General features: G+C 39.5%; 1 protein-coding gene across 1 annotated transcript in view; it reads right to left on the bottom strand.

The window, feature by feature from the left end:
* The window catches only part of Tmc1 (transmembrane channel like 1), a 200,393-nt gene that overhangs the window by 108,545 nt on the left and 70,379 nt on the right, over positions 1–21,469 (bottom strand). The window contains exon 3 of the mRNA XM_035441572.1: positions 309–356. Coding sequence (XP_035297463.1) covers positions 309–356 — 48 coding nt within the window. The remainder of the gene's footprint in view (positions 1–308; positions 357–21,469) is intronic.

The following is a 21,469-nucleotide window of genomic DNA, read 5'->3' as shown; positions in this document are numbered from 1 at the left end:
GAGAAAATAAAACAGAAATAGAAAATAAAATATTAAACATTAATTTTTTCATGACAAACAAGTTACAAGTTGTGTTTGTGTCTATGTGTGTGCATTCATGTGTACATGTGTTTATGTGTACAAGCAGGTTGTATACCCACCAGCTGAATAGAACCTAGAGTGAGGGTTCTATTAGCTGGTCAATGAGACCAGCAGAAAGCACGCCCACACATGCCTGTAGTTTTATGTGATGGTTTAGGAGACAAGATGGCAGCCGCATCCCCTACAGTCCTCAGGAAACTCTTCCCACGGAGCCCACCCTTGCTTACTTGAGCTTTCCTCTGTGTCGTCTTCTTTCTCCTCCACTTGGATTTGCACTGTTGAAGAAAGGAGACATGAACAGAAATTACTTCAATGCCTGTATGACTATCAGTAACTGCCTGTAGTGCAATCATTTCTATCATAAAGCCTTTTTGCAAGGAAAAAAAAAAAACAAGAAAATCTAGAGCTGGAGAGATGGCTTGGCCATTAAGAGCACTTTTTGTTCTTACAGAAGGCCCAAGATTCAATTTCCAGCACCCACATGGCAGCTTACAACTGTCTTGTCATTTCAGTTCCAAAGGACCTGATATCCTCTTCTGGCCTCCAAAGACACCAGACACACAAATGTTACACAAACCCACATACACATAAAACCTTCATACACATAAAGTAAAGAGTAAATATTTCAGTAAAGAGTAAATATTTCAAAACTTTTTTTCTATTTTGGAAACCTAGTGCTTTTCTGATTATATAATACAGAAATCCAAATATTACAAAATATATGACTTTTAAAAACCATTGTAAAATTCAAGTATTATAAAATACATATATTTTATTATAAAATACCAAGTTAGAACTTGGTAACCCAATACCACTCCTGCAAAGTACCCCAGATTACTGCTGTTTACCATTTAATGTTTCTCAGATTCTCTCTGGGCACAAACTGACACAACTACAAAACCAAAAACACAGAATCATAGCACTTGGGAGAGTGAGGCAGGAAGACCATGAGTTCAAGGCCAGTCTGGGCTACATAGGAAACCCTGTCTCAAAAAATCCATAGCAAGCTAAGGTGTCATTGTCTACACAGCTAGGCCTCTTGTGGGTGTAACAGCCTCCTGTTTCTTAACATAACTGTAACCAAATTTACTACTCTAAAATGGGGAATAATTCAATCCAACCTATTTTTCCAAGTATCAAAAAACTTCCTGTACAGACATAACCAAAGTTGGATCTTCCCTATTTCAGTTACTGCCTTATATCAGTGCAGCCTAAATGTCCTAGAATATGAACATATATATATATATATATATATATATATATATATATATATATGGGAACCTGTGACTTTAACATTCAAGATTTCTGTTTATTCCATACCCAAAATCATGTAATATTTTTATGTCATCCATGAATCATTTTTATAAGGAAATATAATGGTTTTATAAAAAGTTTTAGTAGTACAATAATATAGGGAAAGTGTGGGATTTGGTGGAATCAAAGTGTGGGATTTGGTGGATAATAATATCCCGTGTTAAAGCTGAATTGGTAACTGCAGGCATTACTATGTGCCAGAGGTAGAACTCTGTAATCTGTCTTATAGGAACTAAGAGCAAGGGGCTAGAAAGAGGCTCAGTGGATCAAGCACTTGCTGCAGAAGTTTAAGGACTGGAGGTAGGACCCCAGAACACACAGAAAAGCCATGCAAGTGTGTCAGCTTCCTGTAGTCCCAGCACTCTGGAGGCAGAGACAGGGGGGTCTTAGGCCCTGGGCACACTGGCTAGCTGGCTAGTTATACTAACCAGAATCCTTGAGTTCAGGCTCCAGGGAGAAACTCTGCCCCAATAAGTGTGGAGCAATTGAGGAAGACACCCAATGTCAACTCCAAGTCTACACATGCTTATACACTTGTGTGCATTCACGCATAGAAACACACATACACACACAGGCATACACAGACATACCACCTATAAGCACAAAAGCAAAATCAAAGAATAACACAAAACCAAAATCTAGAAACTTGTCATATTTAAGGTGGCTTAAATCTAAAAATGCCATGATGGCAAACAATATTAGTATGAATGGGTGACACGGCTTCTAGTTAAGTCTCTGATTTTTCTGTCAAATGTAAGATCTTTAATCCCAGCATTCTGGAGGCAGAGAGGCTGATCTCAGTGGGTTTGAAGTCAGCCAGCTCTACATAGGGAACTCTAGGCCGGCTAAGGCTACCTAGTGAGACTCTGTCTCAAAAACAAGAGGTTCTTTTTCCTGACAGACATATCAAAAAGGCAGCACATGCCAGAGATGTAAATTTCATTCACAAAGCATTTTATTGTGAAAGTCCTTTTTGCTTTTAAATATTGTCTCCATAAAAATTTAAGATATGCAAAAATGTTATCTATCAACATCAGCCTTGGGCTGTGGAAATAAACGTCCTTTTGTTCAAGGTGGACACATGCCTTCTGTTGCTAGCAGAATTTTTATATCACTACAGAGACTGTGTAATAATGAAGCCAGGCAAGTCTGAGAAAACTGTGATCTGTAAGAGGTCATGTTCATTATTTGCAATTAATGCTACCTCCAAGCTTCTTTAGTCAAAGAATCTCCTGAAAACACATTTTGATGGTGTATAATTGCTCTCGGAGCAAGGTCCTGTCAAAGTGCAGAATATGGAAACAGCTGAGGACAATAGCAAATGTCAACCCACAGGCCATTCTCCTACCATTTTAGTGTGGATTACATTACTATTAAGAAACTCCATGACCAAAAGCAACTTGGAGAGAAAGATTTATTTGGCCAGTGCTTCCATATAACGCAGTGATTCTCAGCCTGTTGGTCAAGACTCCCCAGACACCATCAGAAAACACAGATGTTTACATTATAATTCGTAACAGTAGCAAAATTACAGCTATGAAGTAGCAAGAAAAATAATTTATGGTCATGGTACCACAACAGGAGGAGCTGTATTAAAGGATAGGTGCATTAGAAAGTTGAGAAACTCTGGTATAACAGTTCATCATCAAAAGCAGTGAGCACAGGAAGTCACACATGGCAGGAACCTGGAGGCAGGAGTTGATACAGAGGCCATGGAAGTGTGCTGCTTACTGGCTTGCTCATTATGACTGGTTCAGCCTGATTTCTTATAGAATAGTGGTTCTCAACCTGTTGGTTGCAACCCCTTTGGGGGTCACATATTACATATCCTGCATACCAGATATTTACATTACTATTCATAGCAATAGCAAAATCATACTTATGAAGCAGCAACAAAATAATTTTATGGTGTGAGTCACCATATCAACTAAAGGGTCACAGCATTAGGAAGGATGCGAACCGCTGTTTTAGAACCTAGGGCCACCAGTCCAGGGATGATACTGCCCTCAATGGACTGAATCCTCACTCACCAATCATTAATTAAGAGATGTCCCACAGCTGGATCTTAGGGAGGCATTTTCTCAGCTGAGGTTCTCTCCTTTCAGATAATTCCTTATTTTGGGTCAAGCTGACATAAAACTAGCCAGTACACTAACTTATCCAAAGCAGCTGCTTTTTAAAATGAGTAATATGTTGTACTGATTTATAATGATCAAGATGTTGGAATGTAATTTGATGGTTAAAAAAAAAAAAAACAAGACAGGAGAAACTTCAAAAATATAGTTCAACCTTTAGGAAAGGCCAAAAGCTAAACAAAAACATCATCAGAAAAAAAATGGGGTTTCTCTAACACCAGGTGGGGTTGGGATAGAGAGCAAAGCTGGAGTCAAGGATCATCTTCCCTGGTACAAAAAGGGTAGTTTTAATTGGCCATCCAGTAAACCTAAGTATCCCTGTGATGTCAAGTAAGGAACTAAAAAGAGAGTTGTGATTCCTAGGAGATGCCATGATTCTTTCAAATACAACTACACCCTTCTCCTGAGTGGGCTGGTCTGTGTGTGATCACCTCTTGTACTATCTTTGATCTAGAATTCCTTTTTCTGACAAGACCATTTTTATAGTCATTAATGTAATCACTGATCTTTTTCTTGACCCAAATACTCAACTAAGGCATCATCAGCATCAAAAACTAAATCAAGATTTAAGACTATCCAAATTTGTAGATCAAGCTTGATTTTAATGGAACTGCATAGGATTTTTTAGAGTATCCATCAATACTACTCTGTATTCGGTTCCACTGAAAACAATGCTGAAGAAGCAAGCTAAGAAACCTAAGTCACACCCTGTGTAAAGGATTGTTCTGCCTTTCACACACAACCATTCAGAAACACTGCTGCCATTCTTTTACTTAGCATCCCCCTATAACTTATTCCCAATCCTACGACCCCCTCATTCACTGGCTACTTTGGAAACTCTCTTGGTCTTCTTTTAAAATAACCTTTCTCTCTGGGGGTGATGTGAAGACAGTAAAAGGAGAGAAGACAGCAAGCTCTGTCAAAATGTTGGCAGCGACAAGAGAAACTACATTAGAGCATGCCTATTTAAGAGAAGAATATGCAGTAGGAACAGATGAACTCCTAGGCAACCCAGATCCTCATTTCATGCAAATAAAGTCAGTAATTAAAAAACCATAAATGGAAACAACAGCAAAATGTCATAATTCAGAAGCACTGGAGTTATTCACAAAAGCGGATGTTGTCTGGAGCTTTATTTAATCTGCGGTTCTGAAAGTCATTCTTTGTATTTCAGGGTGTCAGTAACCAAAGTGGGAGGAAAAATTCAATATTGTTTATTCTCTGACCAAATTCAGCTGTTAAAGAGATAGTGTTGCACCAGATTATTATTTTGGAAAGTGAAAATTCTATTTTTTTCAACTTGGGGTTATATATCCACAAAGATATACAGAACAAATGTTCTGGGGTAGGAATGAGTAAAGTCTTAAAGAGTTCCCTTGATTTAAGGCATTTTCTTATTTTATATAAAGGGGAGAATGCCTTTTTAACAATTTTCTTTGAGATGGGGTTTATACATGAGATGCCTTTAAGACATTCAAGCTTGCATTAAATAGGCGGTTGAATATTTCAGCCTGAAGTTGAGAAGAAAGAGTAGGCTGGAAATATGAACTTTAAATTATTAGCTTGGAAATCTTTAAAGACTTAAGACCAGGTAAGAACACTAAGAAATTAAAGAACATATAGTAGTGAAATGCAAAGAAAAATAGTTCTGAGACGGGAGGTAGAAATAGTTTAGGAACAGGGACCTCCATTCGTGTCTCGACTGTTTACTGAAAATGTTATTGGGCCTATCCTGGCTGAAGGTCAGGAATGTTGATGTCCGAGTGCTCTCATGACTCCTAAATTATTTCAGGGCAACATCTTCGGGGAAGGGAAGGTCACAGTACCAATAAGGGCCCATTGAAAGACATCCATTTCTCTCTGATCAAGAAAATGAAATTTATGGCCTGGGTGAAGACCTAAAATTCAAGGTTGTCAGATCAATGACTTAGCAAAAGGGGACATCCCTCAGAAAGGTGGGACCATTCATATGAAGGCAGACTTGGGGCATACTGGAGAGATAGGAATAACAGGCCTTTAATGAGATACATTTCTTACCAGAATTCCATACCCTAATAACTCACAGTAGCTGGTAGAGACAGCATTAGGGTATGTATACCTTATCTCATTAAAGGCCTGGGGTTTTGTTGTTGATGTTATTGGGGTTTTTTGTTGTTTTGTTTTTTGTTGTTGTTGTTGTTTCTGTTTTTGCTTTGTTTTGTTTTGTTTTGTTTTTCCTTACTTTAGGAGGCTATCCAGAACTCATGCGTTTCTGGTGCTTTGGGGATTTTTGTTGTTGCTGCTGCTGCTGTTATTGGGGTTTGGGGTTTTTTTGTTGTTGTTTTGGTTTGCTTGTGTTTGTGTTTCCTTTCTCTTACTTTAGGAGGCTATCCAGAACTCATGTGTTTCTGGTTCTTTTCCTTCCCAGTCATGTGGCTGCTTGTCCTCCATGTGTCTGGCTTCCATGCTCCTACTCCTCTTCACCTTCCTCTTCTGGGAAACTGCTGAGATGTACAGCTTTCCTACCCTGAGGTTCTTCTTATAAACTATAACATTGTCCTTGAGCTCCCTTTTGTGTCCATTCTTAAATTTCTTTATTTGTGAGACCAAGAACCCCAAGAAAGGGTCCTGATTTTGCCAGGAGAGCAGGGTAGCTCTGATTGGTTTCCCAGAATTTCTGGTGAAAGAAAGATGCAGAAGACAAATGATCTGAATCAAAGAAATATGGCACAGCTGCCAGCTAACCACAATTTGAACTGGAAATTGACCTGTGGCTTTTCCAATATAGAAGTCAGTCAATCAATATGGCGGCTTGTTGCACTCATCGTGGTAGTGTACATACTTCTTCTGAATAGTTTATCTGCGTTGCTTGGATTCAGGGATGTGAAAGACACAGATCAAGTGGGCCAATGGTATTTATATGAACTAATATTATAACAATAATACATCTCTAAGCTAAAGCCACATACTTAATCATGTGTATTTTTGTAAATTGTTAACAGATTGCTTTCATTTGTTTATACTACCAATACTTTGCTTCAAGAACTTGAAAATCAGGGACTAGATGGTGTGTTGCAAAGTAAAATAAGGAAGAATTATGACCCTTAACAAAATTCAGAGATCCCTTCATTTAAGAGAAAAAGATCATGAAACCAATAGAGATAGCTGTTTTTTTGTTTTTGTTTTTGTTTTTTTTTCTCTCCAAACTTGTAGAATCCTCATTAAGTTGGGAAATTTAATGTCTGAAAATTCCAGATCTGGAGCCATCCAGTAGCCCCTCATATCATAAACAATTACAAAATTGACATGATGCAAAAAATGATGCAGAGAACACAGTTGATGCCTCTGTGTGTGTGTGTGTGTGTGTGTGTGTGTGTGTGTGTGTGTGTGTGTGTGTGTGTGTGTGTGTACTCGTGTAAGACCCCCTGAAAGCTCAGGCTTCCAGAATCTTAGCCCAGGACCACAGCCACCCCAATCACAGAATTGAGGCGAAAGCTCGATGCCAATTGCATGAGGCGTAGTATAACGAGCTAACCCCATGTTAGCTCGGGTCTTTGATCCACCCACCATGTCAGATGGCTAGCAAAGATAGTTCGAAGCCGCTGCATACAGATCTTTATAGGGCAGCGTAAGGGGAGTGTCTAGGGGTATGCATAGACTCAGGATTGGTGTGCCTCCAGGCTTGGAGGGTTTGCCATATATTGATTGGTCAACTGGTTGTTATGGCCCATAGGCCCTCCCAGGGTGGTTGCTATGTTCTGTACGTCATTGCTGTGCGCTTGTCCGAAAAGCACACCCAGAGCCATAAAGCATAGTACCACCAGCTAACTTCTGATTGGTTCCTTGCCACGAGGCAGGCATCTGACCTCTAAGTGACCAAGGCAAGATTATGGCAAGCCCGTGTTCAGCTGTTATGGCTGCTAAAATGGGGAGCTGGCCCCTTCACTCGAGAGCCCATGTGCATGCATACCCAAAGAACAATTGAAATTCTGTTTTTCTTAAAAATTAAACAAAAATAAATAAATCTAAATTTCTAAACAAATAAATTTAGCTCTAGAGTAGGATTTCTAAACAGTGAACCTTATGTATTCAAGTCAGTCACCAAACCACATTCAGGAATGATCTCTTGTAAGAACCAAAGTTAACCTTAAGCCTCACTTGCCCAAGGACAAGGTAACTTCCTGGAATTCTGGAAACTGTAGTTCTTGAGAAATAATCAGCCACATGTTTTCTCTCCCCTAAAAAGCTTGTTTGAACCACCTACCCTGGATGTGCTTGATTACATGTAGGCAGGAAGTTCATAGGCCGGAAATGTCAGAGTATGCCTGCCCCTGATTGGACCTGATGGGAAATGCAGTGAATTACAGGTTTTGCCTTTTTAAGCTTCTGCAAAATGTGACTAGATGCCATTCCCTGGGAACCCAGGGGTGGATGGTCAGGATCCATCTTTCTGGCCAATGTTTAATTAAAGCTTGCTACAGATTTTGGAACTGGTTTTTGTTTTGAAAATTTCAGGATTAACACTCTCCATACAGAAAGCCTAAAGTATCAGTCTCTGCTCATTTCTTCTAACACTATCTGTGGATGTGAAGAGGAGAAATGCCACCATTCAGTCAACAAAACTGAATGAAAATCAATGACTGGGCAATTTCTTCCTCTACTTCCTTTTATTTTTGCTGATTTTAGGCAAGAGAAGATGCTTGTTGCACTCATCGTGGTAGTCTTACTCCTGTCAGTGTTGGAAGCCATTGAGTGAAGAGAAGAATTCCTTGATTCTCATACCAATAAACTATCTTAATAAACCTGAAAACTATAAGACATTCGAAAATTCTCATGGGTAGAAAATGAAAGTGAGATCATTATATTTCAATATCCTCAAAGCTGGGAAAGTATATAATTTGAACAGAGCTAGTCTGATACTCCCTCTACATGGACCGGCATCTTATCTTCCTTAAGAGTGATTTCAGGTTTCTCGAGGCACACACATTCAAAAATACCATAATGGAAGGGAAAAACCAGCAAGTAAACAAAATACCCCCAAAATTCCCTAATAAAAGTTTACATTAAAAATGCTTTTTAAATGGCTCACATTTTCTAATATTACAACATCTTAACAGTACTGCATAGCTATTTTAATTTCTGTATCTTTAAAATTATAAAGAGAATAAGAAGCTAGCATTTGGGTAAGGAGGGGTACAACTGTCATAGTGGCTGTTATGCTCCAGTGTTCTTCCAACTGTATTGTGCCTTTTTTTTTTTTTTTTTTTTTTGAGACTCTGGGACGCCCAGAAGAAGAAAATAATTAGCTACTGATGTCTGCCTTATTAGAAACACAATATAAAATATTGCAGTTGTTAAATTGAACAGTAAGAAGCCTGTGGAAAAACATTTTACTATGAGATTAAAGACAAAGGATTGTTAACACTTAGAACACAAAGAAGAAAACCCACTCAAGATATGGATCCCCTTCCTATCCTTTAAAATGGAAGTAATTCATTATTTATGTATATTTGAATTTATATGTTTATCTGAATTGATGCATACATGTTACTGAATAAATGAGTTATTTCCATATGTGTACACTTATCTATGGAAAGGAAGAGAAAGTACATCAAATTCTTGCCATTTTCCCTTTTGCTTTTATTGCACAATAAATTATAATTAAGCTTAGGCTGACTGAATAGCTGGTGTGCTTCCAATTTTCCCACCCCTACACTGGAAGAAAGATGAAATGCTGAGGTGGAGTTCTTCAGATGGTGAATTACATGCTGAAGTAAGTGTGAGAATCTGCAATTAGATACTTCATGATATACCAGTGGTTGACAAGAAGACTAAAACGGGTTCTTACTCTGTGTTTGGACACTGGCTTTTTTTTTTTTTTCCTTTTAAACTACACATATTCAACAAATAGCTATTTATGAAGACATTTAGAGTTCTTTGTGGTTGCAAGTAAATAGGATAAATAAATAAATAAAACAAAAAGTAAGTGGTGAGTCTTATTCTGTTGTTTGCTTTAGACAGGAGGAGGGGGCTTTTCTTGTTGAACCATGCTATCATAATACCTACTCAGAGTTTGTGCTCTAGCACTGCAATTACCTCCATACAGGGCAGTCCCTGTAAATAAGTGTGGTGAAATGAAAATCATTCCTTTGGGAGCTTTTGTGTCTACAACCTTTTATGGTATTAAGATACCAAAGTAACAACCAAGTGAAAATGCAAACGTGTGCTATAAAACCCATAGCAGCTAAGCTTGTATCTTTGGATTATTTAGAACAAAAAGAAAATCTTTCTGCTCTCCAGAGCACGCCTGCAATATCCCAAGTGGTGAAGCTAAATGGCTTTCAGGAATACTGAATAAACCGAAGGAAACAAAAAAATACTGAGGAGTTATGAGAGGCAGGAAAGCAGAAGATGGTGAGCATAGAGAAGCAAGGGGAGGAGGTAGGAGCATGTCCCTCCCCCATCTTTATCCTTCTTTTGTAGCACTGCTTTTGTTCACATCGAGATGGTAATTAATGCTCATTAGCATACATTAGCAAATGTTAATCAGCATCTTCCAGAGAACCAAATGCAGTGGGGCCAGGGATAGTCAGGATGGTTCAGGAAGGATTGCAACTAAGACAGGGGAGGGGGGAGTAAGAGAGGGAAGGATGACAGACACAGAGATAATAATGTCTTTCCTTGGAATTTGTACTATTCCCCTTCTCTCTCTGCCAACACTATTAACACCAAGAAGGGTGAAATGCTCACATTGGTTAATTTTCTTCTAAATAACATCAAAAGATTGGGAGACATAGAAAAAGCAAATCCAGTGAGTACGAGATTGAGTCTTTATTTTTCCTGATTTTTATTGTTTAAAGTTAAGATCACTCTATATAGAACTTTCTATCCAGTGGGGACAACAGCCAATATTGACTATAAAAAATAATTCTGAGCCCTACGTTTTCATACATTTATTAGAGCTCCATCCATCCACCCATCACAATTTCTTCCTCACAGACTCAACAGTACTTAGGAACATTAGCCTTCTAATTGATTTGTAATTGGTTTGTAATTTGACTGAAGTCCTGTGCTTGAGATGTTGCATATATGTTACCTATACCTGGGACAGCTAGTGAACTTAAGAGTGACCCTCGGTGTTAGAATGGAGACTGAGCATCTCAGACTCAGTCAGAAGCACCTCTCCCATCTTTCTCAGAAGAACAGATTGGCATACTAATGGTGAAGGGACCAGACTCTCACCCAGCCCCGCCCCCCTGTAGCAGCCATGACAGGCTGCAGAAAAGATCCAGCAAGACAAAAGGCTCCTGACTCAGCAAAATGGCTGAGCTTCCTGACCTTGCATGACTAGGTCAGATACCATTCACATGGCAAGGAACCAATCAGAAGTTAACTGGCAGGCTCTGGGTGTGCTTTATGGTAAAAGCATTGTAACAGTGCCGTGCAGAGCATAGCAACCACCCTTCAAGGGCCTATAGGCCATAACAACCAGTTGACCAATCAGCACAGGACAGGTCACCCAAGCCTGGAAGGGAGACAATCCTGAGACTGTTGTGTGCCCCTAGACAACCCCCTTACACACCCCAATAAATTCCCCTCCTCTCAGTTCCCCCGGTTCCTTCTTACGAAGGGCCCAAGTTAAGACATTTAGCTCATTAAACAATAAAAGACTCTACTTTCGCATTGGAATAGGTCTACTGGTGATTTGGGGGTTCAGAATTTGGGTACAACAATGGGAATATTGCTTATTTGTTATAAGCTTATATATTATTTACTAGAAGCAAAATTTACTAGTTAAATGTGATTAAGTTGTGTGGTTTGGGCAAAACATCAAATACCCTTTGCCTTGATTTGCACAGGGTGAGAAACATACCAGCTTTTAATCATATCCTTTTGTAATGAAGGGACCAGCTCCCCATTTCAGTAGCCATGACAGTAACACGTGCTCGATATGACCTTGTCTTAGTCACTAGAGGTTAGGTGCCTGCCTCGTGACAAGGAACCAATCAGAAGTTATCTGGTGGCGCTATGCTTTACGAACCTGGGTGTACTTTACGGACAAGCACACAGCAATGATGCACAGAGCATAGCAACCACCCTGGGAGAGCCTATGGGCCATAACAACCAGTTGACCAATCAACACAGGGCAAGCCCTCCAAGCCTGGAGGCACACCAATCGTGAGCCTATGCATACCCCTAGACACTCCCCTTACGCTGCCCTACGAGATCTCTTGGCAGCAGGTTCAAACTGTCTTTTGCGAGCCATCCACCATGGCGGGTGGGTGAAAGACCCCAGCTAACATGGGGTTAGCTCGTTAAAAAAACAATAAAGCCACATGTAGTTTGCAGCAAGCTCTCGAATATGCTTGGTGATTGGGGTGACCACAGTCGTGGCCTGGGACCCCAGATACCTGAGTTTTTCCAGGGGTCTAACAGTAACAGTAGGTGCTCTTGAACCAAGAAATTCAAAATGTGCATAACTTTGCCAACTAATGGAGGTTTTTGTATTCTGACAAATCTTTTCGGTAGTTATTATTTTTCCCATTTTCCAGATGAATCAAAGAACTAGGGATAATTGTTGTGACCAAATTCTGAGCCCCCAAATCACCAAGAGACCCAATCCAATGCAAAAGCAGAGTCTTAAATTAATTAATGAGTTAACTGTATTAATTCCTGTCCTCCATCTGTCTGACACAGCAGATGGAGAAAGAATGGCCAGGAGGGACCATAGGGCAGGGAATACATTAGAGCAATGAGGGTGTCTGGGGTCCACAACAGTCTCAGGATTGGTGTACCTTTGCTCTTGGACAACCTGTCTTGTGTTGACTGGCCAGCTGCAGCCAATACATATACTACCATTTTCTGGACACTGATGCTTCTTCATAGTCACTGAGACAAATATTGCCATCTCCCTATTTTATACATGGTGACAAAAGTTAAAATAAAATTGAAAACTAAAATAAAATTGAAAACACAGAACAACCTTCATAGTCATAGGGAAATGTGCATGAAATTTTTTAAAGCCATCATGACAGGGAAATACATTGCAGATGCTCTTCCATCTTATATTCTTGCTGAGGCCATTTCAGGTTTAACTAGGATTTGATCTCTTTGATAGAGAATCCTATGGAAAAAATACTCAGCTCTATTCTAAGAACCCGTGGTCAGGATACTCCAGATAACAAATCTCAGCTTCTGTTGAACTGCTTGCTGTGTAAACCTCCCCCTCTAGCTAACTACTCATCTTAGCTTCTGTTAAACTGCTTGTCTTCATAAACCCTCCCCTGCAGCTGCCAAGCAAGATACCAGTATGCGATTTTTGCTTTTAAAATCCCCTAGCTCTAAGTTTTCAAGGCTACACATAGGTCCTGAATATGTGTGCAGTCCTAGCCAACTGGAATAAAGACTTTCTATTGGCTATAAATTGTGTCTGAGTGGTTATCTCTAGTGGGCTCCCCATAACATTTTAGAGGCCCCAGTAAGATTTCCAAAGACTGGATCCCAACACTTAGGGACCTTGGGACCCCCAGGAGAAGGGAAGAGTGGCAGGAGAAGACTCCGAGTGAGTGCACAACTTGAGATGTTGGAGGTCCCCTGGAAAATCCTCTCTGACTGATTACTGCCAAGTTCCTAGGAGGCACTGTCACTGCCACCTGAAAGAACAAAAAGGTTCAAAAGTCATCTGATCTGAATACCTGTGGAAGTAAGTTTGGTCTATAGATGGCACCATATGGTTTGGACACAAGAGGGGGAGTCAGACATAACCACAGATGCTGTACTGGTATCGATGTGGGATGTCAGCAGACTTCCCTGGTCTGTTCAGATATGTGAATGCATGGTGGCCACCCTTGCTTGTCTTTACTATGCATCTCCATATGTGCCTCTGTATGTCTCTCTGTGTGTTTCTATCAGATCTGTTGGTTGGAAAAACAAACCTAAAATGGAAAGGGGAGTGAACCATTCTGAAACCTTAGCCAATGCTACTCCCAAGACAGTGAACAATTTCCCCAGGCTCATAGATCACATGGGCCTGCCTATCCACAATATGGAAGTAACCTTCCAGTGTAGGCTGTGGCCATACCACAGTGCTGTCTATTGCTGTTTCTGTGGTGCTGCTCTAGAGAGCAACCAGTTTCCTTGGAATAGCCAATGATCCCCAATGTATGTATATTGGTCTATGTTATCTCCCAGGTATGTGTCTACAATGGAGAAGAGGCTAATAATGGCCTTGATCCAATGTCAATGAAGGCCAAACAGGCCCCAATTCTGATGAAGATCCTATCATGGCATGAACAGTCAGTGCAACTGCCAAGGCCCTGCATCCTTGACTGTTGAGAATCAACAGAATTCTATTTCCTGGCCGGAGAGTCAAGTTTACTCCCTCACAGAGCAAGTCCCACCTATATAACCAAAGGAGGATGCCCCCACCTCTTTTTTTGAAGCATGGTGTACTTTGCATAGCTTAAGAGAAACTTGCTGTTTGTATGCCAACAAACCATTCAGTGGTAATTAAGGAAAACCTTGCCATGGTCAGAAAAGCCTCAAAGAAAGGGAAGAAAGGAGGCATAGGTCAGACAATAGGTATCAGTCTCTGTTTACTTGGTCTCTATGAGTGAGCACCTTACTGTCTAGACTACTGATTCTTATTCTAATTGCAGTGGTGGTGGGACTCTGCATCCTCAATTGCATGGCCAACTACATCAAACATAGAACAAATTCATTTAAGCTACTAGTCCTTAGGATTACCTATGTCCTCATAAACAGTATGGGTCAACAATTTGACTCACATTCATAGAACCAGTAGGGAATGTGACAGAGCAAGACAGTAAAAAAGGTTCCTGCTGAGGCTATTTCAGGTTTAACTAGAATTTGGTCTCCTTGATGGAGAGTTCCATGGGAAATGACCCAACTCTATTCCAGGAAACTGAGGTCAAGATGCCCCAGCTAACTTATCTTAGTTTCTGTTAACTACTTGATTTTGAAAAACCTCTCCCTGTAGGTAGATACCGGAATGTGGTTTTGTTCCCTTGCTCGAAATGCTTGAGGCTACATCTTTGGTCTGAGATGGTATTAAAGGCTACTGACTAGGACAAATGGACTAAATTCTCTCTTGATACTGTGAGCTCCTCCAACACACATGTCTGCTAATGATAACAATCGATGCTGAAAGTACAGGCAGCCACACTCAAACTTATGTCACCTAGTCTGTGGTTGGCTTCATTGTTCATTTTTTTCTTCCTTTTAGCAGTTAGAGGAAGAATTGTGCTACAGACGTTGATCAATAAGCAGGCAGTGACCATTAGGTCTTTCAGTACAACAACAAAATCAGTTCAATACAAAGATCCAGTAGTCAGGGGAGTCTGGAAGAAGAGATTTTTGTTCTTCTTCACACAGCCTTAGAATTCCTTTTCTTGGCAGTATTCTGGTACCCAGAGGACAAATTATGATGACTATGTGTCAACAGAAAAAAAGAGACGTGAGGTAGAGAGCACTCAGTAGGGGCTTGACCGGCTGCCAAACCTTGAAAGTCTGGACCCTCTGTCATAATATGCTGCATTATGATTATGAGACATTTTCTTTTTCCATTTATGGTAATCAATTTCATTTGATTAAATGCCAGAAGACTGAGACCATAATTGTAACCATCACATCCTGCAAGGAAGGACAATGGTCTAACATTGAAACCTAATTTTCTAATGATAGAAAAGAGAGCAAAAAGGTGATGATGGGTGTGTGTGTGTGTGTGTGTGTGTGTGTGTGTGTGTGTGTGTGTGTGTGTGTAAGAAGTAGAAACCTAAAGACAGTGCAGGTCCTAGGCACTTTTTTTATCCCCCGTATCCTTCCTTTGTTTTACATGAGAAGACATTACATTGACTCTTGGGACAATCCACACCCTTATCCTGGAAGCCAGGAGTCAAGGAATACCACAAAGACACACCACACAGCAAATCCCACACAAGATTTATTAGGAGAGAAAAAACGAGAAGGATGGCTATCGTCTCTGCTTGAGCAGAGGGGTTATAAAAAGTTTGAGAAGGGGATGGAACTTTCCAGGGTGGAGCTTTCCAGGGTGGAGATTGGTGGGATCTCATGTCCATAGATTGACCTTTTTACTCTATAGGATGGGGGAAGGGTCCAGCAGTTAGGGCAGTTAAGAGTATTCTGTGGGTAGAACCTGGCAGTTAGAGTCCTTTGGGGAATGGCCTGGTCACTTCTGTGGCTTGAGGGGTTTACAGGAACACCAGACTATTAACCAGTTTACTCATTCAATCTTGTTTATTTTCAAGATGTTTGAGTTAGAACTAGAATCAGTATGTTAGCATCAGAGCCACTCAAATTCCTAATGCACTTAAATGCCCCCAAGAAACTGGCTCATAGCTCAAAGGCATTCCCCATAGACCTTCACCTCTGGCTTTTAAAAGTGATCTTGCAACTGAAGCATCAAACTGTCCTTTTATCATGTCTTGTGACATGATAAAATCTTTAATGTCATAGTGAATATATGTGTGCTTAGATTGTGTGTGTATGAAGTGGGGCTTTTAAAGATATACTATAGGGTTTAGAACCCTGTGTTTCTTTTCACGACTTTTACATTATTTTTAAGCGTCCTTTTTGTAGACTTAGTTCTAAGCAAAAAATTGTGTTTGGTAAAGCTGTTTGCTCGCCATTAGGCAAAATTATCATCAGTGTCCTCATGGCTAGACATGAGATTATCTTATTTTTTATTTATCAGCTCAGCCCAGCAACATTTGGAGTAAAATCTAATGGGTTTCATGGACAAAGGCCATCAGCATTTCCTTCATTTGGAGACAAGGAAGCCTGCCACTGTCTACAGACTCCTCTCATCTTCCAAATCCTGGCAGATTTCTAGCAAGAAGGAGCTGTGGCAACTCTCCTCCAAGTTTAATGTGCAGATCTGTCACACAGAGAGCCTCTGAAACAGGAACCAGCGTCTTACTATGGAGTGTATGTTTAGGGGTTCTTGCACAAGCCCAATACCTGCATTATTTCAAATGCTGCCAGGGCAAGCTAGTGCTAAGAGTGAGTGTTTGTGAACCACTGCTTTGAGACAACCTGGCAGACAGGTTGGAGAGTACCTAACCACCTTGTTTGACATAACTCTTCTGTCCTGGAAGTGACCCATCTTTGTCATGTTGGTCTCACAGATTACTGTTTAAATATGTCTTCTGACTTGTTTTTTCTTTTCAAAGTTTATTTGCCTCTTGAAGGTCCTTTGCATTTTCAAACAAATTTTAAGGCATCACAGAATAGAAAATGAAATTGTTAATTGATTCAAATCACAGATATCTTAATATTGTTCTTTTATTTATAAATTGGGTGTATTTATTTATTCTACCATCTTTAATATTTTAGCAATATTTTTTAGTTCTCAATGCTCAAGTTTTATACTACTTTCTTTTCAAATTTGGGCCTAATTACTTTGTAATTCCTGTTTGTGATTCACTATAAGTTCTATTTTTGACTTATTTGTAGACATTAATGTTCAATTTTTTATAAGGGAGGGCTCAAAGGGAAGAAAGGGAAGGTAAAAATTATGTGATTATAATCTCAAAAAGTAAAATAAGAGGGAGACTCTGACCCTCAACAGGGTGTAAAAAGCAACTCCCAAAAGTTTTCTTAGGTGTGTGTTTACCTGTACACACACACACACACACACACAAATTTATATAACATATAAATATATGTTAAAGAATGCATTTGCATTTGTCTGGTTTTGATATTAAAATATTCATCTCAGGTAAGGAAATACCTTCTCCACTTCCTAGAAAAGTTTTTACATAATCATAATTACTTCTCCCTCAGTTATTTGGTAGAATATTCTAATGAAGTATATAGGCCTTAAGAGATTTTTATGGGACCTTTTCGTCATGAATTTAATTTCATACAAAATGTCTTGAGTGACTGTGGTAAGTTGTGTCATACAAATAATTTGTTCAGATAGAATAGCAAAGAGAAAGTGAGCTAGGCAGTGTCATTTGTCTTTCCCATATTTAATTGCATGTGTAATGTGACCAGCTACTTTATGCCCCTGCTGCAACTTCTCTGCTGAGATGGACTAGCTCCTGAAAATGTGAGTCAAAATATACCTTCCTTTTAAAAACAAACAAAAACAAAGGGAATAGGATAAGAAAGAGGAGAGAGAAAGGATTTTTGAATTCTTATTTGAATCCTTTTAATTTTATGAGATTTATTTTATGGCCTACAATATCATTTATCTTTCTAAATGTTCTGTGTGCACTTAAAGGAAATGTGCTTGCTTCTCTTAAGGGGGACCTTTTTCATCATAAATTTAATTTATTATATTAAAAATTATATCAATTTTAATTACATCAAACTGCCAATAGTAGTCATATTTGTATTTCCTGATATTTTTAGTTATTTTTTCTATCAAACTACAAGAATTCCATCTGACTCCTCTCAGAAGCCCATGGAATTTTCTTCAAAGTAGATAACATTTAAGATCATAAGGTAGGTTTCAGCAAATAAAAGAATCAAGATAATTTATTTTTTCAAGTCATAGTGTAATATAACTAGAAATCAATGTCAAGAGAAACCACAGAAAAATAGCAATCATTAAAAATGTCCAAATGACATAATACTACATAGAACAAATATACATAATGAAAATATTTTAATTAATTAAAAAATCAGAGAAACTGGACATACTTTAAGGTCTTAGTAAAACCAAAGGAATGCCAACTCAAAAGCAATACATTGAAAGAAATAATAAAGATGAGGACAAAAGTTAATGGAGACTAATAAACATGGAATCAAACAAGGAGCTGGTTCTCTAAAACCATGAGGAAGATTGACAAACTCAGACAAGGAGAGAGAAGAGCCTAGTTAATAAAATTCAAAGTAAAAAAAGGGACTATAATAACAGGTACTAAAGATATCCACAGGTACTAAAGATATCCTCAGGGTCATTAGGAAGTAGTTTACAAACTCATTCCAAAAATGCTGGACTATCTAAGGGGAAAAAAAGATGAGTTCCTAGACACAGAGGGTTTGTTAATGTTAATCATAACCTTTTTGGCTAATGGCTCAGGCTTATTATTGACTAGCTGTCTTTTAATTATTAACCCACTTTTACTAATCTATGTATCTCCACATGTTCTTGGCTTACCAGAGAATGCCCGGGCATCCTACCTTCCTGGTAGCTACATGATGTCTCTGACTCCACCTACTACCTTTCACTATCCCTGTTTGGATTTCCTGCCTGGCTAAATCCTGACTGCCCATTGGCTGAAACAGCTTTATTCATCAACCAATAAGATAAACATATATTCACAGCATATATAAGGGCATCCCTTATGATATGTAGACAGCAGGTCCTGAATGCCAGATGAAGTATGAGAAGGAAGAAAATCATGTCTTACTGAGGTCATCCAGGAAAGCCTCACAGAGAAGGTGGTCCCGAATAGAGCCCAGAAGGACTCAAAGACAAAGAGGAAGTATGACAACTGCATCAATCAAATAAGCCTTACAGATTGGAACATGTATGCACTTGCAGGGAATGAAAAGCAAATTGCACAGACCAAATATGAATGAAAACAAAGACCAAGTTCAAATTGTGACATTCAGGTTTGGAGAGACTAGGAGGCAACTAATTACAATGCCAAGCACCGAATCCCAGGATGATGAGAATGACTCCACAGACTGATGCTAGAAGGATTAGTCTGACAAACGTGAACCATGGCTAAAAATACAACAGTAGGCAACAAGAAAATTCTACATCCTGTGTTGTGGAGTATTAACTATGTAAAAATGTGTTATGCTTGTTTATGCTGCATTTGGTTAATTATGTATAGATGTATCACTTTTGTTTTACCTTACCTGACTAAGTCACCTGATTGGTCTAATAAAGAGCTGAATGGCCAACAGCTAGGCACAGAAAGGATAAGTGGGGCTGGTGGGTAGGGAGAATAAAGAGAAGGTGAAATTTAGGCTTGGGAGAGAAGAAGGAAGAGAGAAACATGGGAGGAGGAGAGGGACACGGGGCTAGAAGCCTGGCAGCTGCCAGACAGACAGACATGAGAAGCAGTGACAGTAAGATATACAGAAGAAAAGAAAGGTAAAAAGCCTCGAAGCAAAATGCAGATGAAGAGAAACAGGTTATATTATAAGAGCTAGCAAGTAATGAACCTAAGCTAAGGTTGAGCATTCACAACTAATAACCAGTCTCTGTGTCATGATTTGGGAGCTGGTTGGTAGTCCAAAAGAAAGCCTGGTATAGTCCTGGGGTACAGATAATGTGCCAATATTTTCCATACAGAAACTTGTGTGAAAACAGGCTAACATGAGAGATGAAGGACCAAGAGCTCATGGTAGTGGGTCCTGAACAACAGTGGTCTGATAAAATGGGGAAGCCACAAGAAGCACAGATCTTGGATGCTTCAGGATTTTGACCAGGACTTCCAAACATCTCCACCATGGCCCAAGAAATACTTTCCTAAGAACACTATCTGTTCATACAGCTAGGAAAATATTAAGAAGTAGAATAAATTTATTCCTCCAAGGATTCAGTGGGAGGTTCACATTGTCAACCCGTCTCTATTCAGAATCTAATGTACAGTCAGACACTTAGTAAGGCTCTTAAAAATTGTTTTTGGGGAGGACCAGAATTAGAGCAGAATGTTTTCCCCTAGTGGTTAAAAAACAGACTTGGGATAGTGGATGGTTATTATGTTGGTCTTTCTCAAAATCTAGATGTCTAAGAACTGGACAACTGATCTGAAAATAATACAAGTTAAGGAGAGGGAAATACATATGAAGTAGAGAATTCTATTTCATGAAAAATCACCATATGTGAAGCCCCGGGCTAGTCAAGAGTATAACTTGCACACAATACTGGCTGTGAAGTTTAAAAACAAAACAGTCAGGACTGCTGGCAAGGAACCTTAGCTTATTACTTAGAAAAGGCCATGATGTTCCCACAAATTAGGGATACATTTTCAGCCCAGTCTTTATTAAGCCAAAGAGAACAGTGGCATCAAAGGTATAGGAAGGTCTGTTCAATACACACAGTGCAGGGACCACCCACCACTGAAAGAAGAAAAGGAAGATGTGGGGGATAAACTAACAGACCACAAGCCCTGGGAAAAGAGAATGACTCATGGCATCATGTAGTCATTCTCAAGGTTACAATGCAAATTGACTGACAATGCTCAGCAATCAGTAATTAAGGCCAAATGGAAATCTTAGCTAAGATTAGAACAAAGGGTGGATAGAGTGGGCAGGCTCATGGATGAGCTACCCATAAGAGATTCTTTGATCAGATGGTCTACTTAGAGGAAGAAACATTGCTTAATCAAAGCCTAGTGTAGCCCCTAACAACTGTGCTTAAGGTTCTTTACATAAGTACATACAGATACTTTATTTAAAATGCAAAGAAACCATCCCAGTCTCTTTTCCAGCTGTGAATATATATCTCTCAGATATATCCCATAGCTCTCTGACCATTTTCAGTGGGAAGATCCAGTTTACTTTAATAATTCAGATTGGTTTTCAGGTCTTAAAATATCCAGTCCAAGCCCACATCCTATCAAATCTCCTCCCTCCCAGCAGCTCTTGCTATGACTCCTTCACAGCTGTCTCCTGCTGCCCATAGGGCACCCCCACGTTATGGTTTTTTCTAGGTGTTTTTTACTGCACTCTGTAAGTACTGTCCCAAAGGTAACCCTCGAGGCTGCCTCCCAGAGCTTCACAGCTTTCACTCAAACAGGCAGTCTCACTCCAGCTATGTCATCTGCATGTCCTTGGCTCCGGAGGAAAATACGAATCCTTATCTTGAAAATGGCAGGACAGTATGTTAATCCCACTGGTGAGAATAAGACCACTACCACAATTTTGAGCCAAATTTGAAGCAAGCTAGATTTTTTTATTGGGGTGTACCTAAGAGCTAGCCAGCTATAAATCAGATTAAAGAGAGCAGACTA

The sequence above is a fragment of the Cricetulus griseus genome, chromosome 3, assembly GCF_003668045.3.
Source record: "Cricetulus griseus strain 17A/GY chromosome 3, alternate assembly CriGri-PICRH-1.0, whole genome shotgun sequence".
Classification (NCBI taxonomy): domain Eukaryota; kingdom Metazoa; phylum Chordata; class Mammalia; order Rodentia; family Cricetidae; genus Cricetulus; species Cricetulus griseus.
The sequence above is the reverse complement of the archived record's forward strand: the minus strand, read 5'-3'. Positions and strand labels throughout refer to the sequence as shown.